The 27,864-nt window shown below is 45.4% G+C and overlaps 1 protein-coding gene across 3 annotated transcripts; it reads right to left on the reverse strand.

Annotated features, from left to right (window-relative positions):
• Window positions 1–178: 178 nt before the first annotated feature.
• pde8b (phosphodiesterase 8B) lies at window positions 179–27,864 on the reverse strand. Of its 3 annotated transcripts, none has more exons than XM_068334242.1 (22): window positions 27,717–27,864; window positions 17,272–17,328; window positions 14,717–14,907; window positions 13,521–13,580; window positions 13,175–13,232; window positions 12,904–12,992; window positions 12,643–12,721; window positions 12,423–12,563; window positions 12,252–12,340; window positions 12,111–12,165; window positions 8,507–8,552; window positions 8,314–8,391; window positions 7,904–7,983; window positions 5,882–6,046; window positions 5,335–5,380; window positions 4,466–4,595; window positions 4,039–4,237; window positions 3,353–3,570; window positions 3,137–3,275; window positions 2,856–3,023; window positions 2,643–2,772; window positions 179–2,148 (listed from the first exon to the last, which is right to left on the reverse strand). In XM_068334242.1, exons 1-22 carry the CDS (start codon window positions 27,768–27,770, stop codon window positions 2,039–2,041), a joined length of 2,382 nt encoding a protein of 793 aa, XP_068190343.1. In that variant the 5' UTR covers window positions 27,771–27,864; the 3' UTR covers window positions 179–2,038. The 3 variants fall into 3 exon arrangements, with proteins under 3 accessions (XP_068190343.1, XP_068190342.1, XP_068190344.1); XM_068334241.1 differs by lacking the exon at window positions 27,717–27,864 and adding an exon at window positions 25,375–26,031; XM_068334243.1 differs by lacking the exon at window positions 27,717–27,864 and adding an exon at window positions 17,407–17,637.

Consider the following 27,864-nt stretch of genomic DNA (forward strand, 5'->3'; position numbering starts at 1 on the left):
CATAAACGATAGAAAACACGGGATTGGCACGTCATCCACCGCCATCACCACTGTCTGATATGAATGAAACAAATCCCCAGAAGCGATGAAGGCTCAATCGGCCAATTTCATCTGATCTAATCTCTATCAAATTCCAGTCAGGGCTGCTCAAAAAAAAAAAAGAAAAGAAAAAGGCATGTTTGACTCAAATCTTTATCAACATAAAAATATCTTGATCAGTGAAAGAAGTGACTCATTCGCAGGCGGAGTCAAGCCACAGAAATTAAAGAAAATTCACGCCTTGAGCGAAGCAAACTTAAAAGCAAAGCCAATGTGACACGTCAGGTGAGTATTTACATGAACGGCAGGTAGTTCACGGTGTATTGCAACAACAGCAGACATAAACACTGAAATGTGACAAGATAAAGGCGTTAAGACCTCGGTCATCAGTAAAACGACTAAACATCATCATGAGTACGAGGATGTGACCAGTTTTATCTCAGACCAGTAGTGGAGTTCACATCTGTTCCAGCTGCACCTGATTTATCTCCCGTCTTTAAAAGCTCTGTACAAAACAGACATGATAAAACCCGAACCCAGACCAGTGACGGATCTAAAACGTGTCTGGACAGATGACCAGAGTAAAGGCACCAGTAAACGTCTCCCTGTGCCAAATCCTTCAGTTATACATGATGAAATTGAACGATTTCACCAAAGTGGCTCAGGATGTCTAATTTAGTCTGATTTTCCTTGTAAATTAACACCAAAGACATAAAATATGCTGCTAGAAAAACATTTTTTCCAATACTTTACTGGGTTAAAATTTAAGAACTTAATTTGAATGCATTAAATTCTTAAATATTGAATTTTTTTCAAACACGCTGGGGGATAACTGAACTGAACTTTGCTGCATCGCCCTCTTGTGGACACTAGAGGGCGGACACATACAAATCTAACCTCCCTCCTTGTGAAACGTTCTAAAAAAATGTTTAAAAAAAAAAAAATCATGTGCAGCTAGATATTCTCTCCAAAAGAGAACCGGAGGCGAGTTGTGGGATCAAAACCGGTGTGAGGAAAAACCAGGCGAGAGCCGGAGCTCAGATCCACATCGGAAGCAGAAGGGCGCCACCGTCGCTTCCAACGTGGCTCTGAGCTCCCATCAGGCCGCTGTGAGGTACTCTTAACACATGCGTTGTTCCTACACACTCTCCTCACATCGGTTCCTTCTCATACGAGTCTACAGTTAGTGTCACAAAGCTCAGTGTGTATCATCGAAGAATTGCCTCTCGGACCTAAAGAGCTCTGATACAGTGCAATTCTATCCCTCCATCTGTTCTGGCGTACAGGTTTACTGCTTTCACAGTGCATGAAGGACAATGACGTAATGGAAGTTCTGTTTCACCAGCAGCTACATGAGCTTTAAATCCGTCAATCAGCATAAAAGCAGGCCCTTTCCTGGACGTCTTCCATATACGTGGAAGGGCATTTTTGTGTTCTGGCTGGTTCTCCCGTTCCTTTTTGGACCCTGAAGCTGGTCCCGTTCTTAAATCTTTCTTTACCGGGTCCAACAGGTTTATAGATTTCTAAGTATTTGGTCTCAGACGGGAATTAAAGTGTCTCTCATTCCTTATTCTTCCAGCTGAGCACCTTCTTCTGTCGATAATTTTAAAAAAAGGGGACACAGGTGATCGGGTCCATCCTGGTGATTTATTTCCCTCCAGCTTCGGTCGCCGTCTTATTCCGTAACGGCGACGGACGGCTGAATGAAAATGAACCTTGAAAAACAGCGAGAAGGGAAGTCAAAATGTCTCGATTAGCTAAAGTGCAGGTTTCCGGTGCGTTCCGCTGTGTGGTGCAGATTGTCAGGCCATTTGAGAATCGGAACGGCCTCTCAGCCGTCAAGTCAGTGACGTCTGTCCGGCGTCGGGACCGGGAGGTCACGGAACGCCGTCCAGTCGCGGCTGAAGAAGAAGCTGCTAAATGCACCACGGCGGAGTCGCTTTCGCCGTCCCGCCCTGCTCGGAGCGACGGGTGAGAGGAGGCGGCGGCGAGGGATCCGTCAAGAAGGAGGGGGGGGACGCAGGCTCTTGCACTTCATCTCGTCCAGAGTCTTCCAGTACTTGTAGTTCTCCGACAGGTGTTCCATCAGACCGGGCAGGTTGGCGAAGGCTGAGAGGAAGACGGACAAAGAAACCAAAATTAAATCACATTTGAAGTGTGTATTCCCAGTGCATGACCCCCCCCCCCACCAACCCTTTCCCTCCCCAGGCTTGTTTACATCCTCATTTCCTGGTTGTTGTTGACCCCGCCTGAATCTGTGGAACCAACAATGACCTCCTCAAAGACCCTGGTGAATTCGGAGCGGCTGCGCTTCCCCCTCCCCTGATGCCCCCGCACTTTCTCCCCCCATCCCGCTGGCGTTTGGAATCTTTCCATGACATCAGAGCATTATTGACAGTAAACAAGTCCTCTCATGGGGGGAGGTGAACTAAAACTGACAGGCAGTGGGAATGTGGGGCTGGAAGCATCTTGTTCTACCCTCCCAGTGGGTCTCTCTTACTCCTCATCCTGAAAACTTCCCATCCTGGAAACATTCCAGGAACCACAGATTAAAAAGATAAGTTTCCAGGAAACTAGTCCCAAACGTACGCAGACATCCTTACCATCCCAGGCGTCAAACATGTCGGTGATGAAGTAGTCGATGAAGGAGATCTGGGATTTGGGAATGCTGCAGGTGTTCCTGTCGAACACTGGCATCACCACCGGAAGCCCCTGCTTCTTCTCCTCATCCGTCTTCAGGGCGAACACACAGACGGGGTCAGACGCGAGACGCCGCAAAGTGATCAACAGAAATGGAATCTGCCCCACCCCCTCACCTGGGCGAAGTATTCCTCGGAGATGCGCCCCGCCCACTCGATGCAGAGCTCCAGGGGCCTGCAGGGATTGGCCACGTCGGCGCACTTGATCAGCATCCTCTTGATCAGCAGGCGGTTCTCCGGAGAGTTCCTGATGTTGGCCTGGCTGTCGCAGTCGCTGTTCACAGTCTGCAGGAAAGACGGAGGAAAAACTGAACTCTTTGGAACGGATGAGTGAATATACACTAAATCTTTCCCAGAGAGGAAGCTGGACGTGGAGAACGGAGACCTTCGTCTCTTACGTTTGCGCCGGTCTCTTCTATGGCGGCCATCGGCTTGTTGATGCTGTTCACAAACTTGCTGACGTGCTCGAAGTGTCTGGTCATCTCCGTGGCCAGCACCATGTCGATGATGGCCTGTCGCAGCGTTCGGAACTGGTTCCTGTCGGAAGCGGAAGGGGGTACAGGTCAGACCCGGATCGATGTGGATCTGCTCGGGCGTGCGGAGCCGCTACGGACCTGTCCGTGTTCTTGAAGATGTTGCTCTTGGCGTCGCGGACGGTGAGCTGGAAGGCGAGGGCGGCGTGGTGGCTCTCCAGCACCGCCGTGTCGTTGTACAGGATGGCCAGCTCACTGCCGGCGTTACACAGGAACGAGTTGGTCCTGCCGGGGTGATCCACGTCGTGAACCGTGGCCGCGATCAGCGCCGCCACCTCATCCAGCTGGTCCAGACTGTTCTGAACCAGAGACACGGAGGCACATCAGTCATGAATCCTTCCATGTCATCAGACAGAGTTCATGTTACCAAGCCTGGAATTCATGTCGTTAACCTTACAGTTCATGTTACTAGTCCTATAATTCATGTAACTAGTGTTATAGATCATGTTACTAGTCCTATAATTCATGCAACTAGTGTTATAGATCATGTTACTAGTCCTCAGGTTCCTTTTTCTTTAACTGCATTGAAACTTTTACTCTTCTATATCTAATGTTTTGTTCTTTCCTTCCTCTCCTTGTGTCTGAAAGTCTTTTTTGTTCATGTAAATCACTTTTAAAGCTCCCTTACGAAATGCACAACAACAATGTCAGTAAACAGCAGGGGCTGATCAGTGAATACATCCAATCAGGTCAGATACATACACGATGTTTTTGAAAACTAGCATAGCAGCCCAACAGAAAAGTAACAAAAGTATTTGTCTTCCAACCTTGACCCTCTCTTTGCGCAGGAAGTAGGAAGTGGCGTGCAGCACGTCGGCGGCGTGCGTGGAGTTGTGGTAGGAGTTGGAGGAGTGGTAGCTGCCCTCCATCAGCTGCAGCCAGGAACGCAGCGTCGCCTCCGAGCAGTTCAGGAAGTCACAAACACCGAAACTGGTGAAAATCTTCAGGCCGAGGTACGTCAGCGGTCTGTGGGTGACTTTGTTCGTCAGTGCACTGACCTTCAGGAAACCATTTTTTTCCACCGTTTATGCTAAGCTAAATTCAACGTTACCATGGTTACTCTCCCTCAAGTCTGCCTTTACTGCTCAAACTGGTCTTAACAAATATCAGCAACAAGTTTCTTCAAGATTCACAGACGACTAAACGAAACAACAGCCAGCCCTTCCTCCTCCTCATCCTCCATCACCTCCATACCTCTTGTGCGTCGCCGCCTCCAGCTCCAAGATGTTGAATTCCCAGCATTCCTCTTCATTCAGCATCTCGGCGATGGACGGAGGGACGTCATTCAGAGTGACCGGGATGGCCAGCTGGCTCTGACTCATATCTGCACACAGATTGAAAGAGGTTTGACCATAAAAGGCTGAAACGAGAGAAAACCCTGGGCGGGATTTGACAGATTTCATCCTGGTGGTGACGGCCTGTGCTCCTACCAGTTCCTTACTCATTAAGGCGGATTGGAAAACTCATTGTAAACTTACTGCAATGGTATGATTTCAAAAATAAAAGGACTTTCGCTGTTTGCACCCAGATGTAGCTTAGCTTAGCATAGAGATAGGAAGCAGGGGGGAACTACTAGCGCCGCCCCCTCTGCAGTCACCAATATGAAAGCGTGGTCTAAACCAGAGGTGGGCAATTTATAAAGAATTTACTGCCTAGGCAAACACCAATAATAACTTGAAGTTAATTCTGCTTGACTCTTTTTATTGTAAAACATACTAAATATTTTGAATAGCTGGTACTGATTATCGGAAGAAGAAAACACTAAATATTAGGTTATTTGAAATTTTGGTGTTTATGTAATTTGTGTGTACGTAATTTATGACTGGCATCAAGCGGGCCAGACAGGGACATACAAAGGGCCTGATGTGGGCTGCGGGCCGCAGTTTGTCCAAGTCTGGTCTAAACAAAAGGAAGTTCTCTTGGGGAACATTTTGTGACCATTTCCAGACTAGTTTTTGTCATCACAGCATCGATTTTACATTGACAGTAAAACCGTGTTGTTTTATTAGTTGTGTAGGAAGTCGAACGTCTGATGCATGACTGATGCAAAATTTAAGGCTTACTTTTGCAGAAGACGTACTCATTCCCAGACAACCTCCGCAGCCCGTCCTGGAGGAAAGAACAAGAAAGGGTTGCATTTATTATCAAATACAGTTTTGTGGGGAGTTTTTTGTGTGTTTGGTCTGATGGATTCCAAAACTACTGAAAATATTCTTAACACTAAAACGATTCACGATCACAAAGGAATTTCTCGTGCAGAAAAAAGGATTTGTGCACAAATTAATTACAGAAAGGTGCACGTTGAGAAAATGATTGCAGTATTTTCTGGAGTCAACTGTCGATCAGCTCGGTCTTCAGAGAGGCAAACATCTGCAGGCGTCTGCAGTGACTCACTTCGTGGCCGGTTTGTTCAACAAATCAAAAATTCACCAAATAAACACGGGCTCCGCTGGCACGCCGATTGGCACCGATTTGACCTCAAATAGTTCTTGGATCAACAAGATTTCAGATTCAGTTTCATACCCATGAGGTAAGAACCTTTTTATGGACCTCTTCCGAACCTCTCCTTATAAAGAGCTTCAAGCACATGGACTCAACATGCAGTCTTACACTCATGAGCCCCCCCACTAGGTCGTTGGTGTGGGGGTCGTCCTCTTTGGAGGCGAGCTGAGGGGAGTAGAGCTCCGTGGTTCTGAGGATCTCCAACACGCGCTCCAGGGCCTCGGCCACCGTTACTGGACTGCTCTCCTGGGCGGCGTTGATGATGTTTATCACCTGAGGAAGACGGAAGAAGAGGAGTGACTCTTCTGCTGCCGAACACACACTGCATGCAAACATGTGCACAAAAACGTCTGCATGACGTGGCGTGAACTGAACGCTCGATTCCTGGTGCAGGTGATGCTGCACAAATCTCACCTGGTGCAAAACAGCCAAAAAATGATGCTTTTAAAATGTACCAGAGAAGTTCATGCAGTCATGTTTGTTTTGCAGAATTACAGAAATTGTTGGAAAATGTCCAAATTTTTTTAAAGAAGGTAGTTAAAAAATATCTTTAATCTGCACTAAATATTTACTGGTTCACGTCTTTTTTGGTTCGAGTCCCAACCTTCTAGTAAGATTCATGGAAATCCCTCCAGCACATTTAGAATGTCGTCGCCAAGAAAAACAAAGTTTTAAAACAGCAAAAACATTAACTATGAATAAAATTATTTTATAGATGCACTTCAATTCAAATAAAGTTTTAAGTTTGTGTGATCTTACATGCACATTTATTTCGGTTTAGGAAACACATTGCACCAGATTTAATTCCTTATTTGAACAAGGACAGGTAATACTTACTTCCCTTTCTCGCCTCAACCTTCTAAATGAGTCTCACCTGGCTCCAGTGATCATCTTATAGGGAGGTGAATGGGATTTGGAGCATACCACTGTGACAGGGGTGGTCGACTTCTGTTAACAAGTACAGTCTATGGTTTTGATCTAAATAATGAGGTTGCTGACTTGAAGTAGAATGCTTACTGTGAATGTGGGAATTATGTGTCCTGTGGTTTTGAAATGTTTTTCGTTCATCATTGTCACCAAAATTAGGGGCGAGTTTGTGTTTGTGTTCCTCTGCTCGGGCAGTAGAAAAGCCCTGGTGGAGCTCAAGATGGAGGATGTGCTGCTGACAAAATGTTGTTTTTTTAAAGTTGTGAATATAAGAATAAAAAGATAAAGTATAACTTTCAACCTTTTGGTTAATCCATTTCTGTATACCTGGCCCTCATCATTTACAAAAGTAGAGCAGTATCATTTAATGCAGCAATATTATGTTAGTATTATTAAACTGTTATTTAATATAGCAGTATTATTTATTTATTTGTCAGTATTTCTCAGTTATTAAGGATTATTTAATGAGCAGTATTACTTAAATATTATTCAATACAGCAGTATTTAAGTATTATTTACATAAAAGTCAACTTCTTCTTCTAACGTAAAAGTAAAAGTAAAAACATAAAAGTTAACTATTATTCTGTTAAAATGTTGGAGAGGATCTTGATGAAGGGGGAGATTGTGGAATTATTTTTGGATATTCCTGGATGAATGGACTCCCATAATGCCTGGTTTCTCTGCAGGATCACTTGTCTGATGGAAGGAGTCTGTGAGCAGTCATGAGGGAAACCACAGCCTGAAATAACTCGGCACTCAGTCCTGATAATTGGTTATTGATTAGCTAAATGGGGCTGAAATTCTGCACTGAGGTGTGTTTTTAAAGACACGGATCCTTTGTTCCAGTTTCGCCGCCTGGTCTGATGTGAAACGAGCTGGAATGAGCCAGAAAAAAAAGTCGGTGAAAATCCAGCAGCGCAACCTGGTGATGGCTGCTGGGGGATGAACTCTACTTCCTGTGCAGGAAAAACACCCGAGTGCTCCGGGTGCTGCTCGACTAACTCCTGATCTGACCCCACATCAAATATGTGTTTTGCAGTGCTTGATGTAATAAGAGAAGTTTACAGGACTAGAAAACAACATTGATGATAATGATAATGGTGCGTGTGATATACAGTAATCACATTAAATATCTACCAAAGCAAGGAAGGATGAAACTCCTGCATTGCTTTTGTCTGAGCGGAACCTGAAGGCAGCATTTACCTTGGTGATGGGAGCCTCGATCGTCATGGAGTGAATCCTGGCGACGGAGGAATATCTTCGACTCGACTGTAAACTGGGAGCTGAAATTCACAAAACGAGTGAAAGAATCAAACCCGAGGCTCCACGACTATTTATGAATAAACAGAATAAATAACAGGATAAATGTTTTCAGTTTTTATCTGATCGGAGCAGCACTTAGCTGAAATACCCGAAAATAGCATCAGCTGAGTGAAGTGAAGAGGAGGAGGTGGGGGGGGGGGCGCTTAAGGGGTTTGTTTGATTCATCACTGCCATCACCCCCCCCCCCATCCTTCCTCTGTGGTTTTGTCTTTACTCTCATTACTCATCCTTTTTTTTTTCTCTCCATTCATTCCGAATTAAGGCTTGAAAAAACTTCTCAACCATCTCACCGTCACTTCCGCGAGAGCTGAGCGATCGGGCATCCATGGAGTCTTTCCTCCGGTCCCGGTGACGCAGGGGATGGCAATCTGCGGAGAGGCCGGGGAAAGTAAAGGCAGCGTTGAGTCGTCTAGCAACAAAACGTTTTAACCGTTCATCATCAGCCATCAGTCAGACAAATGGAAAGACGTGGTGGTGCGTCACCTGACTGCTCCCCGCCACACCTGTCCTCCTTGTTGAACCGGTGCACCTGACAGACGGAGAGAAGAAGCTGGTTAGAGTTGAATTCAACCTTTGCCGTCCTGAAAATAATCACATCATATTCTTCACTTTTTTATGTCAATGATAAGTTCTTACTCCAACAATTTGATGACAACTTTAACATGCTGCTGATACTCAATTATATAATAAACATTTTTTATTGTAGAGTAAATACGTCATTTTAAATGTTTTCATTACATTTCTCAGTTAAACGTACATTTCCCCCCCCCCACATAAGGCGCACTCGATTATAAGGTACATCTGATTATAAGGCGCACCTTCAATGAACAGCCTATTTTAAATCTGGTTTTCATATATAAGGCACACTGGATTATAGGGCGCACTGTCGGTTTTTGAGAAAATTAAAGGCTTTTAGGTTCGCATTATAGTGCGGAAAATACTGTGAATACTTTTTACTGCTAACTTCATTTTTTAAGGCAACATTACTGCTTTTTATGATATCATATATTTTATGTCAGTGTTTTTTTTAGTTGTTTTTTTAACAGATCAGATTTACTTGTTTACCACACGGACCGCGTGACTGCGCTAATCTGTTAGCATAGGTTAGACAAGAAAAGATGTTCTGTGATGTAAACATGCTTGCTTGCGGGCGTTTAACGGTCATCGAGTCCAGTTCCATCATCTGACGTGACTCAAATCGAGTTTTTAAAGTTAATTCACGTTTTTTTTCAGCGACTTCCTTTCTGTCCTCAGAGCCGAAAGTAAAATTCTTCGAAACATAAAAGCGTTTTAACACGTAAATCTAACCTGAATAATTTACATATCTTATATAACTAATAACTAATCAGTTGGTAGATATGACTATGAAGAGCCTCTAATCCGGTTACAGCAGATTTTCCTCTGACTCGCTGCACATCTTGCTGACTCATCATTTACATTTACGTAAGCCTGACAACAAAATCTGCCATCTATTGATTATTTGTGATTATTTCTTTATCAACACAAATCCCCCCGCAAAATTCTGCAGCAATGCTTTTCAATAATATTTAATTTTTCACTCTCATTTTCTTTACAACCCCAGTTTCAGAGTTTCCAGGCGGGCTGCTCTCGGGTCTCCGGTGCGCCCTACGGCGAGTAAATAGGATTAGGATAGTGTAAACACGTCTAATAACAAACACGGTCGCCGTATTTAGCCGGCTGCGTCTTAATGGGCTTCTTGGGCTGCGAAGCACAAACAGACATCTAAAAAAAAAAGAAAGAAAAAAAAGAAAAATCATCTTCTGAATTAACTTAGCTCAAGCTGGGAAATAGTTGAGATTATCATGGCTCTTAATTGAGATGGAAAGAAAAACAAAGCTGACCTGAAACCTGCTGCGAGTCTGGAGCGCTTAAATAAATAGCGCTAACTAAACAACGCAATGAAATGGAAACCCTCGACCGCGGCCAAATGTCTGGGTGGGAAAAAGATGTGGAATGATCTGGTTCAAATGAGCCCGGGGTGGGGGGTGGGGGGATGCTGATGAAAGCGAGGCGACGGTCATCACCTCAGAGCCTCTGAGGCCTTCTGGTCACCCAACGGATGACGGCGTAAAAATCAGGTTAAAATATCAAGGACTAAACGTTTAAACTTTTTCTTGTGCCCTATGGTTTGAGGTGTAAATGTATTTTAAAAGTGGGGGGTCCTGATAATGCCGTCCGGTCTGAATGTGCATTGAGAATGGCTTCTGTGGTTTTTGGTGGAATGGGATCAGTCACCGCCGTGTCTAAGGACTCACGACCCAAACAAACGGGAGCGAACGGCGTTTGGGCTTCGGCAGACAGGTGCCAATGGCTGACTCACCTTTATGCACACACACACACACACACACACATACACACACGATGAAAGACAGCAATGAGCTAAAGCTGGTCCCTGCACAGCTTTGCCCGCGGTATAAATAGCCCTGGCGCCTGGCTGCCAGCCCTCCCAGGTCTTAGCGGGGGATCCTGGTGCTTAGCCGTAGCTTAGCATAGTATGACGTTATTGGCCCGGTACCCAGCTGAGAGCAGCGACACACCTGCTGCAGAGAAAGCGTGCGCGCCGTGCTGGAATCCTGAGAGGCCACATGCCCCACCGGAGCGCTTAAATGTGACTCTTTAGCCCGCAGTTCATTTGAAGTATTTGTGATCCGCTGCCAGAGAGAGTTTGTCCAGTTTGGACTCAACTTCTCCAGCCGGCCTGATTGGGCTAAGATGTTCCGTAGCGCCGGGAGCGTTCTTTAGACCGTCCAGACTCCACGACAGAAAAAAACACCTCAATCTCTGAAAGCAACTTCTGACTGAAGCTTTAGTGAATTGACCTCTGAAGCGGTTTGTCTGCTACACAGCTACAGGTAGTCCTCAACCTACGAACACAACCGGTTCCTAGAGGTTGTTCATCAGTCGTTATTGATTAAAGTTCAATCTATAATCACCATTTGAGGTCATTTAAATGTCATTACTACTCTAAATACTAAAGTTCTATTCTCTCAGACTGACCAGAAACAATTACAGGACGTTAAAACATCCCATAATAATAAAACCTTGTAGTACCGTAATGCAACTTTAACATCTCTACCTCTGCTGAATGAATTTTCTCCTGGGGGGTGTAGAGGCTAAGCCCAGCTTTAATCCACTGAGGCGTTCCACCACACTGACGTGAATGACGTGCTGATGTCACTTCCTGTTCATCAAAAGTCAGACACGCCCCTTTATGTTTCTCAGTTAATCCACCAGTAGTTAACATCAACTAGCAAAACATTCAGAGTTCAACGGTTAACGCTTCCAAACAGAAACCTAACCCGGCCAACATTGGTTCCTACATCAATTAGTTCCTACAGGAGGACAACATTGGTTCCTACATCATTTAGTTCCTACTGGAGGACAACATTGGTTCCTACATCATTTAGTTCCTACTGGAGGAGAACATTGGTTCCTACATCATTTAGTTCCTACTGGAGGAGAACATTGGTTCCTACATCATTTAGTTCCTACTGGAGGAGAACATTGGTTCCTACATCATTTAGTTCCTACTGGAGGAGAACATTGGTTCCTACATCATTTAGTTCATACTGGAGGACAACATTGGTTCCTACATCTTTTAGTTCCTACTGGAGGAGAACATTGGTTCCTACATCATTTAGTTCCTACTGGAGGAGAACATTGGTTCCTACATCATTTAGTTCCTACTGGAGGAGAACATTGGTTCCTACATCATTTAGTTCCTACTGGAGGACAACATTGGTTCCTACATCATTTAGTTCCTACTGGAGGACAACATTGGTTCCTACATCTTTTAGTTCCTACTGGAGGATGTTACAATGACACGTGAAATCTGAATCTATAGGGTGTTGATGTTGCGCTGCTCAGCGGGGGTTGTAGCAGGAAGGAGAACTACAGTCGTCGGTTGTTTGTGAGTCAGATGTTCGTATCTTGAGGACTTCCTGTAGAGAGCTAAAAATTTATTATTTTGAGGCTTCAAAATCAGATTTTGTCCGGAGATTCGATTAAATGTTTTGCCGCTGATATAAAATATGATAACAAGAGAAGACGTCAGCACTGGACTCACCTGATTGTTGTTGTCGATGTGAAGACGTTTGATGGCCACGAAATGTCGAATCTTCCTGTCGGGGGAGTCGGAGGAGAACGTGAGTAAAACGCGATCCTTCAGAAAAAGCAGGGGGGTCGTTTTTGGGGTTGATCTGCTCACCCTCCTTGTCCGACGACGGGCGTTATCTTCACGTGCTGCTGGATGCTGTCGCCCGACTTCTTCCTGGCAAAGTAAATTCCCTGCCATTCCTATGGAGAGAACAAAGCGGGGGTGGGTGAGGGGGTGTGAGGGGCAGCGTGGGCTCATTTCACAGACGGACGCGACACCGACCTTTCCTTTTTTGATGCAGGTGTTGATGGTGTCCAGCAGGTCGGCTCGGTTCTTGTCGCTCTTGGGGAGTTCGGTCAGCTCCTTCCCGATCAGCTCCCCCTTGTGGTAGCCCATCATCCGCTCAAACGCAGGGTTCACGTACTGCGGACGGATGCAGCAGACGTTACATCCTGGCACCGGATGGAGGGGGGGTGTTTAAAAGAAACGACACCCTCCGTACCTGTATGATGTGATCCTCGCTGGTGATCTCCACGGCTTCTTGACAGTGTTCCAAAGCAGTGAAGACGGAATTACAAGCCCTGCGTGTGTGTGAGGGGAAAAAGCCGATGAGTAACTCCACAAGGTGTGTGTTTGTGAACATGTGTGTGTGTGTGTGTGTGTGTGTGTGTGTGTGTGTGTGTGTGTGTGTGTGTGTGTGTGTGTGTGTGTGTGTGTGTGTGTGTGTGTGTGTGTGCGATGAAGTGTCACACCTCGGCCGTACCTGAGTTTGAACTGGCAGCGGACCTCGCCGTGTTCCAGCTGCAGGAGCTCGTTGTAGCACGCCGACACGCTGCCATTCTCCACAAACCTCTGCAGGTCACACGGGGGTCGAAGGAGAAAGGAAGGACGGAAAAAAATGGAATCAGGGATCCAACGTTTTACAACTGGCTTCTAGTTTAGTTCCTCAAGTTTCTCAGGAAGGCCATTAATAATAAAGCGTCACAAACAAGTCAGTGGTTATAAACACACAGGTCAAAGGTCGTCACACATACTCGGTTAAATCCTGCGCAGAGGAGAGGAAGAACCGACGGCTCGTCCTGATCGGCCGGCCTGGAAGACGACAGGAAAGCATCATCGTCATGATTTAAATAAAAGAACGTGTAGATGTTCAGGAATGTAGTTTAAAAGCCTTGAAAACATGCTTTCACTTAGGAAACGCATCAGGAACCAATCAGATTCCAGCTGAGGCCAGTGTTCTTAGGCCCCGCCCCTCTAACTACTAAACTCTAAACACATATGTCCTGCTTTCTTTTTTAATCGTGGATAATGTTACACGTGAAACATGAATGATTTATCGCACGCAAATCACAGAGGATATCAAGTAATATAATAACTTACGTTTGTGGCACAACGACAAGAATAACCGCGTTTTCCGATGGCTTTGTGGCACGGATCAACCTGGAAGTAAATCAGAGGGATTGAGAATGAGCAGGAGTTCATTTCAGTGACAATTAAGAGACAAATCATGCAGAAAATCAAGACGGAACTGAGAAAGGTAAAAGAAATTTGTCAGGAGACGTTTTCCGCTGAGCTGTTCATAAATTTCCAGAAGCTGAGCAACTGGAATATAACATGAAGTTTTATTCCAGTTCGCATATGAGTGTCGTTACAGAGTGAGCTAAACGGTCAGGAACAACGTCGGCGTTCCGTATTCACAGAGATGGGACGTCACCTGGGAATCCTTTTTGGGATATTCTTCAGGGATATAGCTGGAGGTTTTATGTAAAATACATTCTCAAATAAATGACTGAGTAAATCCTGAAATGTGCACGCATGCCAGAAAATAACACGGGACAAACACAGCACAGACCAGCACCACTAGTATGAACTCTGAAACTTGGCAGGAACACAGCAAATGAGGTTATTCTACAGTCATAGTGGTTTCTGAAATGTTTCCAGAAGGTTCTGCTGTGAAACAAGAAACAAAGGAAAAGTTCCCTCGGGGTTCTGTCCATTTAAGACCAACCAAAAAACTCACAGCTCAATTTCTACCACTAGATTCCTACGGATCAGGACCTCCAACGTCCCGTTTCTGCTGCTTTTTAGAGGAACGCACTGAAATGAGGCCTGTGATTCCTCTAGTGAACACCAGATGGCGCCAATAATCCCTGACAGACTGAGCTCTGGAAAAAAACTTTGGATTTATTAGTTGTTTTAGGTCTAAAGTTCACAGGTTTTCATTGTTTTTTAATAAAACACACAAAATTTTGACATTTCTGAGATTTGAATGGAGCCTTTTGTAAATCTTACTTTACAAGACCTCAACAAGTCAGTGAGAAAGTTGGGTGGAAGTTTCTCGGTCGACGGAACATTTCTAGCCTCGAGGTTTACGGCTAAAACAAGTCGCAGCATTCTCCTAAACAACGGCTGCAGCTGGGGGCTAATTTTACAATGAAATAAACAACAACTCCATACAATCATTCAATTTATAAAGTTTAGCTTAGCAACTACGGTGCGTTAATGAGTTTTAAGTAGCATCGTTCTTCTCAGCGTCTCCCAGGAGCATGTGGAAGCAGATGAGAACAGACACTCACCTGCAAACAGCTTCAGGCTCAAAGTAGCGCGAGTGGCGTCCATCAACGACCACAATCTCGTGGTGCTTGTCCAGGAAACACTCGACGGCGGATTCCGGCGTCCGCGCGATGTTACACCTGAAGCCGGCGCGGTCACAGGCCCACCAGAAGGCGTCGCTTTGGCTGTCCTCCTTGGCGAACACCAGCAGGACCTGAGGAGACGGGAAAGGAATGGACGCCTGGGTGAGACGGCGCCGCCACGACGGGGAAGATTATGGATTATCTACACCGGCAAGTCTGCACCACCATCGAAATGCGTTCAATCACACGATAACACACATCCTGTTGGACGTAGATGTAGTAATTAGTTAAAGATACGGTCTGGAACATCTTTGCGAGCCAAAGATAATATCACACTGTTGCCGTGGTGATGCAAAAAAACAAATATTCTAATAATATGTGATTAGCAAAAATAAACATTTTGAATGAAGCCTGGAATTCAAAGAAAAACAGTTTACAAAACCTGATTCAACAAACAAATCTCAGACATTTTGTTTGAGACTGATGTGAGATGTTGCCATGGAAACACAAACTATTGTGTGGTGACAGCATCCGGTTTACAGATGACATGTGTGAACAATTTGTTGAGGGTACATGAAATAGTTTTAAACTCAACTTGGGGTAGAACGTTCGTTAAAACAAGCACCGCTGACGTCCAATCAAAAACAGGCGGACAGACGGGGGGATTACAACGACAGACGACATCGGGTGAAGTCAGAATATCTCCTGAAAGCTGTGTTTCACACCCGCCGCCGTGCAGCCTGCAGACTTTGGATCCCATGCTGTGTTTGGATCCCAAACACACCGTCTACTTACACAAGAGACGCCGTCACACACAGACAGACACACACACACACACACACACACAAGCAGCTGGTCTGCAGCCAGGCCCCAAAAATAATCCCTCCTTCCTCCATCATCATCATCACCACCATCACCATCATCTCTACAACCTGTCCCGGCGTGGAAAAGTGCAGCAGATGAGGATAAAAGATAAAAACGCACCGGCGTTGGCGAGAACCCGTGAAAGGCCCTCAGCGTTTGACGCCGCGCAGCCTGGTGTTAACATGTGAAATTCCACACGCGTGGTCTTCAGTCGCCAACGATGAGCCTGGCGGGAGGCGCCGGGAGTCGTAAACCCCCCACCCCCACCCCTACCCCCCGTCTGATGTACGGCGAGTCAAACACGCCATCACGCTACCGCGTCGGCTTCAGACTCGTTTTGCTCGCCGTTAACGCTGCATGCTCTGGGCTCCGTGTGTGAAAGTCACACGCAAGTTGGCCACGGCTACCATTAGCAGATCCAAAGGTCAGAGGTCAGAGAATGAGAAATGGGGCTAACTAGCAGGCTAGCTCTGTGCTAACAGAGTCAGCTGAGTCAGAGCCGCGTGAACGGAGACGACAATGTGTGAAGAGTTTTTGGCACCCCAGCCAAACATTAGTAATACGCTCTCATGTACGTGTGACGTTTCAGACGGATAAATCATCAGATGACCTTTGACCCAGGGACGGTTTAACCCCCTGAAATAAAGTCGATGATTTTGGACAGAAAGTGTGGAAGGATTTATGACACCGTCGGACCGGTCGAGTCAATCCCTACATTTTTCCGTACACACAACAACCGAATGTTTTCACGATCAAAAAGATCAATCCAATTGATTGGAGGAATTGCCAAAAAGTTTAAAGCGGCAGGAAGGAAGAGGCGGAGGAACCTGGAGAGGAGGAAACTCCCCAGGACTCCGAGGTCATGGATCCAGGAGGAGGATGAGGCTCCGGGGGGGTTATAGGGGGCAGGAGACGGGGTCTCCATGGAGCAGGATGTACCCATGGACACGTGGGGCGCGCCGAACCTCTCGCATCACCGCACTGGATGAAGAACTGAACTCAGAACCTTCTGGATGTCGGGGTCAAACCATGAACAAGTCAACGGGAGGCGAGGCCCCCGCGTCTCAACCGGCCGGTAAACTCAAGGAACTCCAAGGTTCTTTTGTTACATAAGGATAAATCTGAGCAGCAGGCGGCCTAATCCCCCCCTACACACACACACACACACACACACACACACACACACACACACAACGAAGGACAATCCCTGAGTCAACGCGAACCATGACCCACGCTGTTGACGAGCAGCTGGAGGCTGTAAAAAAACACCAGAGGGCGTGTCTCTCTCTCTTGGCCCCGCCCCTAAAACATTGTGTAGAAATCATGAATTCTGTATTTATTTATTTTTAGCAAAATTTTTAAAAAAATTTGTGACAAATCTAAAAAAATTTCAGAATGTGAAAAAAAATTCCTGCCCATCTTTCCTAAAGTATGCCAACACTCACACAGTGACATTGTGCTGAAAGACACACAAAACAATAAAGTCCAGCATCATCATCATCATTCCTCCCTATGTGATATTAACTTTTTTGAATCATATTTAGGAGGTTCTACAATAAATGGATCTCCTGGAATAAACCAGACGACGTCTGTCACCTTTAACCCCGGGTCAGAACTGGGTTTCCTCCTACCTGAATGGGCTCTTGGGAAAGTCTCATCGGTCCTACACATTCTTCTGTAGCCGAAACCTGCAGACAGCAGAAGAGACATCAGAAACACACACAGAAAAAAAAAAAACCCACACAAGAGACGTCCACACTCCTCACCATTTTACCATTGATGTCCAGCAGCATGTTGGCATATCGTTCCTGCTCCTGCCTACATTACTCCCGTCCAAAAAAATTTGAATGTTCCTTCTTATTTCCGTGCTTCCCTCTTCAAAAACAATATTTCCTCGGTGAAACAGAAAAATCTCCCCCTAGATACCGGCGGTATTAGCGCACCCGTCCGCTGCGAGCGTCTTATGGAGGTATTATCAGGCTGTCACAGATTGAACTCACAGGTTTTACTTGCGTAATCCATCTGCAGGAGTGTCGGGATTGTGTTTATGTGCAGTCCTCTTAACCCCCCCATGCGTCATCCTGAGGCAACTCAGCGACATGTGCATCCTCATGCACACACACACGTTTACGCCGCACCTCACCTCAACAATGAATCAGCCCCTCCAGCGCCACATCACACACAACGTGGAGCGCCGCGTTCATTCGCTGTCACGTCTGGGAATTAACCTTCAAGTATTTTGTTATTTCTGAGTAAATTCTGCATCTTTGAGTCATTTGTTTTTTCTCATCCAAAAGTCTTTATTAGAATATGTGGTTGTGGTTCACAAACACACACTAGATTAAGATCTTTTTCCAGTTGAAGAAAAACACCATTGGTATCCACAAAAACAGACTAGGAGGAGGATTTCGGTTAATTCGGCTCCTTAATAACGCATGCGACTCACAGTCCGGAGCCCCCGGCCGCCAGGGGCCACATAGTGACTCAAACGGTGAGGCCTAGAAGTGCTGGTGTGACCTCAAACACCAGGATTATTAGTCAGTGGTAATTACACTTAAAGTGGAGGAACCTCAAGTATCCACGTCATCAGGAGGTGCTCCTCCATGATAATCCATTCATTAGAATATAATTAAAATACATTTACGGCTAAAAGAAAAGCAGACCAGCGGTTTTACATAACTCATAATGCGTCAGCATGTTCTCATCCCGGATCATCGTATTTATCACACCTCCTCACGCCGGGACGTCCCAACCTGACAAAAGCCTCCTGCGACAAAGCCTTTCAAAGCCCCGGTCGCCGTGGAAACGCTTGTTGGTTGCATCACAGAACGATTTTTGGGGTGTGACAGAATATCGTTAGCCATGCTGGTGAGGGGGCAAACAAATGAGGTCAAAGATTGGAGTTCTGGATCCACATCCGCCAAACCGGCGGGGGCAGGCGAGGAGCATCAGGGGGGGTTGGAGGGATTCAACGACGGCGGAGATTTCAGAGCGGATTTGTGAGAAAAATGAGTAATTGTGTTTCGCTTGTGAACATCGCAGCCAGATGTGAAACAGGACAGAGCAGGAAGGAAGGCGGAAGAGACGGGAACAGGTGAGTAATGGCTGTTTGGAGAGAGAGAGAGAGGGGGCAGGAGATGATGAAGGCGGAGGAGGAGTCGTGTCTGGAACACCGTCTCGCCCAGGAAGTCTTCACAGAAACAGGAAGGAGATGACCAGAGAGGCGGGGTCTGGGACTTGAAGGAGTGATGTCACAGTCGCTCAGTCAAAACTGGCACATCCAGGGAATAAAATGTGATTCACAGCTGTTAATAAAGTTATTTCAAAACTGTTACAGTCACATACTCCAACTAGGACAAAAAAACGCTGGTTTGATTCCCCAGCTTCAGGTCCTGATGGGTCCAGCTTATCTTCATCTTCATCTGGAAATAAAGTTTTTAACATGAGAACAAGAAAGCTGCGTGTTCAGAACTGCACCAGTTGGGGGAAAAATTTGGGAAAATTCCCTTTCTGGAAAATTAATTGTTTTTCCTGCTCCATCCAATCTGTAGTTGAAAAATGGTCCATTTCTGACATAGAGTACCTACAAATATGGACTTGTGCTTTTTCCCACAGTGAAACTCATTATTTTATAAAAGTCTAAAATGTTTGGAATTCTGTTTATCTGCATAACTAATTTTGAACAATGGTAATCTGTTTCTGAAGCCATCCTCTGTCCTCCAGGCTTCTCTCTTTTGAAAATGCAAAATAACTAAAAAATTCAAAAGGGCCAAAAAAAAAAAAAAAAAAAAACACAACCCAAAAAAACAAACCCAAGAACAGGACAAATGGAAAACAAATTCTTCATCTCTAAATTTGCATGGTAAATTAATTCCTTTCGGTCCATAAAAACACCAGATCCTCAAAAGAAAAGTAAATAAAGTCTGTTTGGGGCAGAACAGAACTTAACCATCATTTAAATATGAAAGCAAAAACTTCTTACCCCCACTCCACTCCCCAAAAAAACAGAAATCAAATGTCACAAAATCACAATCATATGTTCATCCACATGCACCGAGTGGCTGTAGAGACTCAGTGGGATGAGTTCCATCTGTCTAACCCGGTACCGGGCCTTTTCCTGGGTCTGTTTATCCTCCGGTGGAAACGTGGTGACATTTCTGACCAGAGAGATTCTGAAGGAATTATAAGGAGCTGATCTCCAAGGCTCCGGTTGACAAAACAACGGCCGAGGTTTCAGGAGTTCACATGTCTTCCTCCGCGGTCAGGGGACTCCGTTCAAGTTCACATTTCTATATGTTTGCACAACAGACAGAAACTAGCAGCACCAGCATCTCCAATTTCACCGTCAACAAGTCTCATTTTTGAAGCGTGTTGCAGCTATAAGAAGCTACCGGAGGTCGTAGGACCCGGATGACCCCGGTGCCTGCTAAAAAAAATCCCATGAAAATAGACTGATCTGTATTCCTATTGGGTCGTAAGGCTCTGCAGGATGGATGGAGGCCTCTCACGGTCTGAAGCCGGACCGGGGTCAGCCAGCTGGTGACCCCCGCTGGAGTGTAGGTCCGGTAGCGTCGATTAAAATCTGACATTTTTATGTTATCAAGAGTAGAAACAGTACGTTCACACAGCCTCCTTCATACGGTTCTGATTCTATAATCAGATCACGTAAATCAGAGGTCGATAAAGTCTTTTAGGGTAAACATAGTTTAAGTTTTAAACACACATCAGTCATAAATTAGGAGAAGCTTCAGGCGGCAAGGGAAAATTGTTGCCATTAAAAATAGCTATTGGCATGTTAGCTGTTAGCATGTTAGCTTTTGGTTTTTCTTCCCAGGGGGTGGAGGAGTTTGGGGGATGAGACACCGGGACGACGTTGCCCTCCAGCCAGAGATCCCTTCAGGGACCGCTGGGACATTTCAGAGTTTCCTTTCTGGCACCGAATGTGGACATTTTTGAAATGTTTCCAGGTGTGTTTTGGGAAAATATGGTTGAAAGTGGCCACTGGCCACTGACGGATGTCGTGTTAAAAGTTTGTTTTACACAATTTCTTACAACAATAAACTCCTGTTGTCTTCTAACACCAGGAGGCACCGGTGAACCTCTCAACTCCGGTCGGTATTTTTGCGTCGGTCTCCAACACCGGTTTGAAAACCTGTCGAAAATTTGGAATGAATGACGGACTTTTATTCCATTTTATTGCTTTGCGCTGCCTCCAGGATGGAATAATTACACCTCAGCCTCTCCTCTTTTGTTTTATTGAAGCACTTTTGTGATGTTGGCTTTGAAAAGGTGCTGTATAAATAAACTCTTAATGACTTACTCGGGCTCAGGTACATCATGCCTTGGCGTATATGGTGTGCACATTGTTATGATACAGATTAAACACTGCTTTCTTTGCGCCATCGTTTCGCCCCATGTATTTATTCTTCAGAACCCAATAAGCGGACAGAATTACCTCGTGTTTAACCTACTCTTTTGAAGATGTTTGCACTGTTTACAACCACGTCGGACGGCGGAGGTTGACAAGTTAGTTTACATTACGGCCCGAGAACAGAATAGAAGTGTTTACGCCTCGACCGATATCTAATCATCGTGAGTTAGCGACAAAGAGGCGAATCTCTCATCTGGATCCGACCTTGTGTGAGGCTCTTACTTTGAAAATCAGACTGTTTAGACATCAGAAATGATTCAGTATGACGTGACGGAGGCCTTCAGCGCGAGGCGAAGTCTCCTGATCCTGTGCATTATGTCACTTTCCTCGGCATCTGAGCCGTAACACAATCTTATTTGATTTATCCGCTGCTGTGCCAGATAAATACGGAGTAGTTGTAGTATTATATGACTCACTGTTTAGAGCAGGCCTGTGTGCACGCGAACCAGTCCTTGTAACAAGGCCTCTCTTATCTCCAGCACAGGTGGCCTTCTCCAGCGCCTAGTTAGACCAGAGGTCGGCCGCCGCCGTTATCTTCTCTCCACCGTACGAAGTTAGGTAATCTCACACCCGTGATGTTTTGACGCGGGCTACGCTACGAGTCATAACAGGCCACCGGAGCTAAGGGATTTTTACATAGTAATGGTGTCTCAGCATTGGTAGCAATAGCAGAAAAGAAATATTAAATAATTAAAGTGCAGTGATGTCTACTACATGCAGACGTTCAAGGCTTCCAGGGAAGTTGATTCAGTCATTTTTCTATGAACATCTCAGCGGTTTGATGGTGACTGTTGGACGGTTTGACATCATAGACGGTTCAGAATTCAGGATCGATCATCAAACGATCAGCGATTCCTTAACGTCCTTAAACGCAATCCTGAAAAAGTAATCACACCACCGCCATGTCTGCGTGCTAACACGCTAAAGCAGGTGTCAAACTCATTTTCAGCGAGGGCCACATCAGCGTTACGGCTGTCCTCAAAGGGCCAGATGTAACTAATAAATGTAACTCAATGTAATGTAAAAAAAAAAGTAACTAATCCTTAATGCTAAATAAGTGAATTTATTATTTATTCAAGTTACAAACATTACAGTTACGCTGAAAAACATGTTTGTTTGTTTCTCTGTTATAAATTACATGTTATAACATAACATGTTATGAATTACTGCATTGTGGGAAATGTAGTTTTTGGTCAAAGCACACTTTTGACCTATCTATTTTTAGACACTGACCTTTTATGCTCTCGTGGGCCACATAAAATGACGTGACGGGCCACATTTGGCCCCCAGGCCTTGAGTTTGACACATGTGCGCTAAAGTAACATACGGTAACATAGCAGCCAAACACGCGAGCGTGCTAATGCTAGCATTACGCTTAAAGTGAGGCCAAATACAGCACTAGCATGACCGTGTTCATCTGAGCAGCCTCATATACGTTGTGTCGATGATGCGTTCAGGACCGCATCAGAAACTAGGACATACTAAATGTAGCTGAGAAGTTACGCTGCCACCTACTACTCTGGCATGGACGCCGCAGCGCTTCCAAGTGTTTTACAGGACAATTACTTCATATCGCCGCCATGTGACCTTCAACTTTCACACCCGCCTTTTTCTTGACATTGCCTTTGCTCATTCTTGCGTTCAGCCCTCACCTATGACTCCTGGACTGTCTGCTGGTCATCGCCTGCGTGTCATGCCCCTCCTCGGTCAAGTTTTAAGCCTAATAGCAAACACTTCATAGTTATTCTTTCGGGTTTTAATCTCTATGTCACTCACTGAAAACAAGTGTAGCAGCTGAAAGAGTTTAGAAAGTTGCTATGCATTTATGATACAGCGTAAAATAGTTTTATAGTCTGTGTGGGAACTAATGATTTAACCCTTTAGAGTCAGAATACTTTAATATGTTGGGGAATCTGTGTGGCACTGCTTCACGTTTCCCCAGCGACGCCCAAGAGAGCCTTTTAGCATGTTTTGCTCACTAAAACGACGCCCTCGAGGGCACTTAAGCATTTCTTTTTATCAACCTCAGATGATCGGCGAGGGAAATTTTGTGATGTTATTTTTTTTTACACACGGGTGATTTTCACCCCCCCAAACCCCACGAGTCCACCGCTGCTGACCTGCAGCTTCACATCGACTCTTCCGGAGGAGATGTTTTATCACTTTGTTCTGCCAAGGAAGCCGTCGTCTTTGCAGAAACGAAAAGAAAGGAAAGCCTGTGTGCAAGCCTTCCGTCTGTGTTTCAATAAAGTTTTCTTCAAACACAGACCCTTTATTGTTCACGACCGCTGAACTTTTGTTGATCATGACGATGCTGAGACAGCTAATTCACGCTCCCTCATGGATTTGCTTGTGTGTGAGAGGCCCTGGAGCGATGTCTGTACAGGCCACCGTCATCAGCCCCCTCACATGCCACTGGTAACACACACACACACACACACACACACACACACACACACACACACACACACACACCCCTCCACTGACCAGAGGGGTAAACAAATGATTTGTGTGTATAAACATGCACACACACACGCACATGCTTGCACAAACACACAGGGGAATGTGACCGAACACCGTTGGCAGGTCATCAAGATCCTGCAGGGAAAGGCGAACGATAAATGGTGTCATTGATCATGACACACACACACACATACACACACACCTACAAAAGTTATTTATTGATTGCACTGAAGTATTGATTCAGGCTCCCACTTGTTTTATGGGTTCTTCTGCTGGTGACATTTATCCTGTCGGCACAAAACCCTGTTTTTATTTGATCCATTGATTCATTCTATGCTGATGACCAAAGAAAATAACAAAAAATAATGGAATACAAGAATTAAACATCTGGTAGAATCTTAATTAAGGCCAAAAACTCAATTCAAATCATGCAGATATTTACAACATAAGTACAAATAAAGTCTAGGATTAGAAAGCATCTGTTTTCAGTCCGGCCCGGGCCTGAATGGGTTAATGGTGATAAGATCTCCTGCTACACAACTTCTTGACAAAACACAGCTATATCCTCTGGGGTGCCATCATAAATATGAAGAACTATCTGTTCACATGCTCCCTCATGACAACAGTTGTACACAAACTGTACATATTTACGATCCGCAAACGCAAGACTGCCTCAAAAAACGGCAGAACGGCCCCGTTGGGTTCATGCCCGTTGGGTTGGTCCATTAAGTTTCTCTGAAACGTGGCCTTCATCCCGAAACCGTCTGATTATTTGAAAGCTTCACTTAATGAAGTAACGCTAATGCAAAATACTAAAGACTGCATGACTTTAAAGCAGACCAGAGGAAGCTAAAAAAAAACCAGGATCCTCACAGTTGCTCTTTGTTTGCGGAGCTTTTGGGACGCCGACGCCTCATCGGAACGGGTCGGCCTAACTCAACACGAGTTGTCAAACCAAAACTTTTAGCGCATTGAAGCTAACTCTCTGTGCTTCACTGGCCGGGAACAAACCAATTCGATGCACGTCGCTGCTGATTGGACACGTTTTCAGCAATCAGGACAAATGGCCTCATGAGACGGACAAAACCTCCAGGAACGGAGATGGAGGTCCGAACTCCTGCTGAAGGTTCGCTCAAACAGAGCCAACAGTTACCCCGTATAGAACAGAAACATGCGTGTGAAATGTAGGTTTGAACGAATAGAGGCAAAAAAGAAGACAGGAAGTGGAATTTATCCTCATCCTTTTAGGGGAATATTAGCAGAAAATTCGGTTTTGTCTCACTGCGGTGAAGATAACTGGATCTGAGTCTTGGTCTGACATTAGATCTGCAGCACAGACACAAGTGTGTCTGCATGTGGCAGATTTTGAATGAACAAACTTTATTGATCTCGGTGTGTGGACACTGAGTGCATCTTGTAAAATGTCTTAAAATCTGATCTAAATTTCATGAACATGTTGAACCTTAAAACAATCACCCTGGGGTGCACCGATGCTCCGGAAGTGGGTCTGAGCCACGTGACTATCTCAGGTTTGTATGAACATTTGGGGGTGGGGGGGGCGCATAGGTAGAAACCAGATACACACTATAATACGTCCTGTGCGTCAATTTGATTAATGGATAATCGATACGCGTTATCGATCGAATGCTTCCCAGTGAACGGCAGCCAATCAATCGGGATTAAAATATCTGCACCGAGTCATCCCGGTCCCCGGGGGGAGAAGCACCGCTCAGCGGGGGGGGGGCCTCCCTGTGCTACCAAACAAACACACCGATAGGCCTCCTCACGTGTGACTCCCCCCACACCCCACCCTGACCATCCATCCACCACCACCCCCTACCTTGACGCTGGTGTGGCTGGTCTGCGTCTCGGCCTCGATGCGGATGTGTCCGCCGCTGTTCTCCTTGCGGTGCGAGTTGTTGCGCGAGTGCCGGTTCTGGTAGGTGATGACGGACGGGATGGTCTCCGCCGCGTCGGTCTTGATGAAGAGCCCGTGGAGCGTGGCGGCGGTGCCCTGAGAGATGGTGGTGGTCTGATGGGGGGAGTTGGATTCGTCCGAGTCCCGGCAGTAGATCACCCCGCTCTGAGAGACGTGGATGCTGGGAGCGCAGCCCATCCCTCAGCAGCGACGCGCCTCCGGAGCCGCAGCCCGGAGAACAAACACCGACGCTTGGGTACCACCGTCCTGTCGGCCCGCCTGCGCACCGGCCGCTGGATCCTCCGGCGCATCGGCTGCGGTATCGACTCCTTCTCGTCTCCTCCACACGCCGTTCGAGCACATTGAGGGAGGGGGCGATGGGGGTGAGGAGGGAAGGCGAGGTGCTGCCGATTGTTTAATTCATGCGTCCCGGTTCCTCCGCAGACGCCGCTGGTGTAGAATCTCGGGTTTTGATATCATATTTATAAAGAGGAATAAAAAAGACAGTCTGTTTCTGCTGATGGGTCCGTTGCTGGTTCGTCCGTGAGATGAAGATGATGAAGAAATGGACGGAACCGCCTCTTATCTCCGCTCCTCATCCTCATCTGTGAGACGCGCGCATTTTTTGTGGCCTGTGGCTTTTTATGGAACCTCTTCTGTTTCTCTACTTAAGTTATTCTTGCAGATTGCCGATGATTGGCCGCCGTCCACCCCCGCCCTCCACCCTTCCTCTCTCTCTTCCTCATCACAATATCTCTTCTATCTCTCCATCACGACCACTCTAATTTCCCCTGAGGCCAGGCCTTGACTCCAGAGGGGGGTGTCATTTAAAGCCTCTTGGTGATGAATTAGACACAGCGCAGTCAAAGTGATGGAGGACTGATGAAGAACTGATCATCTTCATCATCAAACTGTGTTACAGATATTTAATCCAACGCTGATGAATTTCTATCTTGAGTTTGAAGCAGGTGAGCGAATGAAGCGCACCTTTACCTTGACCTCTGGAGCTTCAGGTGACATGACACCTACTGTAGCCCCCCCCACTCCCCGGAAAAAAAGTGACTACACAAATAACTAAAAAGACAGAAGATGTTCAATCATAACCAGCATTTGTTTGTCTCGTATGGCCGTATAAACCATTATTTTTGGCGTCAACAGTGGATTAGACTGTCACATGCCTTTCTTTCCGTTTTTGCGTCTTTAAGGTGGTTTTGGTTTCCAAAGATCACAACCTCTCCACGTTTTCCTGAATTCTGATCAGTCTTGTTTTTCAGTCAGAACCTTCTGAAAAGCAGACTGACACTTAGCACCAAGTTAAGTAGCGTAGCATTAGCATTTGGTAGCACAGGAGGAAGACATTTTTCTCAAGAACCGGTGGAGACCAGCAGGAGACTGATCTCCTGCTGGTTCCATCATCTTCAAGAGTTTTACAAACGTTAACGTCGTTTCGTCGACGGCAGTTTACCTTTTATTTGTCTTATTAATGATCTATAAGGCATAAATAAAACACCTATTAATTATTTATACACTTAATGTGCAGATAAAGGACCTCTCAAAGCGCAGCTTCAATAATCTCATATCTAACTTTAGAGCTGTTAAATATCTCCTCTGACTATAGGCGCCCAGCAGGACATTAAGTCTGCATTTAAAAATACACGCTTTTATTTCACCACATTTTCTATAAGATGGAATAAAAGAAGAGAAGAACTCCAACTTTTCACATTCACACGCTCAACTGGTGTCTGAAGATCAGCCACACACACCAGTGGGTTCACACCAACAGCTGAACCGGCTGATGGATAGGAGGTCATTTCCCCAGGGTCGTTTTGGAGACCCTTAAAAGTACTGAAGAATTTCATCAGAACTGACTCAACTACTGAAATTTTTCAGGAAACAAGTCCATCATCACAAACTATGAGCACTGCAAATATTTTTCTTACAACTTCTTCTTCATTACAACACCTCTCATAATTGTCTAATTTATTACACAGTAGTAGTGTTTAAAGTGTAAAGAAGTTGTTTTTTAAAAGAGAAGTTGTGTACAACCCAACAAAAAATTAAATTTCTGCACAGAAACACTTCATTCAACAATGTGTGTATACAGCATACAGTGTATACACACACAGACACACACACACATATGTATACATATATATGTATACACATTATATATATATACGTATATATGTATACATATACATTTTTATATATATTTATTGGTATTTTTTATTATTGTTCATGTATTTTTCCCCAGCAGCGCCTACCTTGAGCGGTCCGTTGGGGAATAACGGATTTACCTCCCGTGACGGTCCACTCATGTCTCAGACGCTTCTCTGTTCTTCAATAGGGAATCAATATGATTGGTGATCATTAAGGCCTGTTCGAAGCGAACTCTTAAAAAGTTTTGCGTGA

The sequence above is a fragment of the Antennarius striatus genome, chromosome 15 (assembly GCF_040054535.1).
Source record: "Antennarius striatus isolate MH-2024 chromosome 15, ASM4005453v1, whole genome shotgun sequence".
NCBI lineage: Eukaryota > Metazoa > Chordata > Actinopteri > Lophiiformes > Antennariidae > Antennarius > Antennarius striatus.

Coding starts and splice junctions, on each gene's coding strand:
- pde8b (XM_068334241.1), bottom strand. CDS start 25,650: ATGGGCTGCGCTCCCAGCATCCACGTCTCTCAGAGCGGGGTGATCTAC. Junction 8,553..12,110: donor ACATCGACAACAACAATCAG/GTGAGTCCAGTG, acceptor TCCGTCTGTCAG/GTGCACCGGTTCAACAAGGA. Junction 6,047..7,903: donor TCGAGGCTCCCATCACCAAG/GTAAATGCTGCC, acceptor CGTCTTCCTCAG/GTGATAAACATCATCAACGC.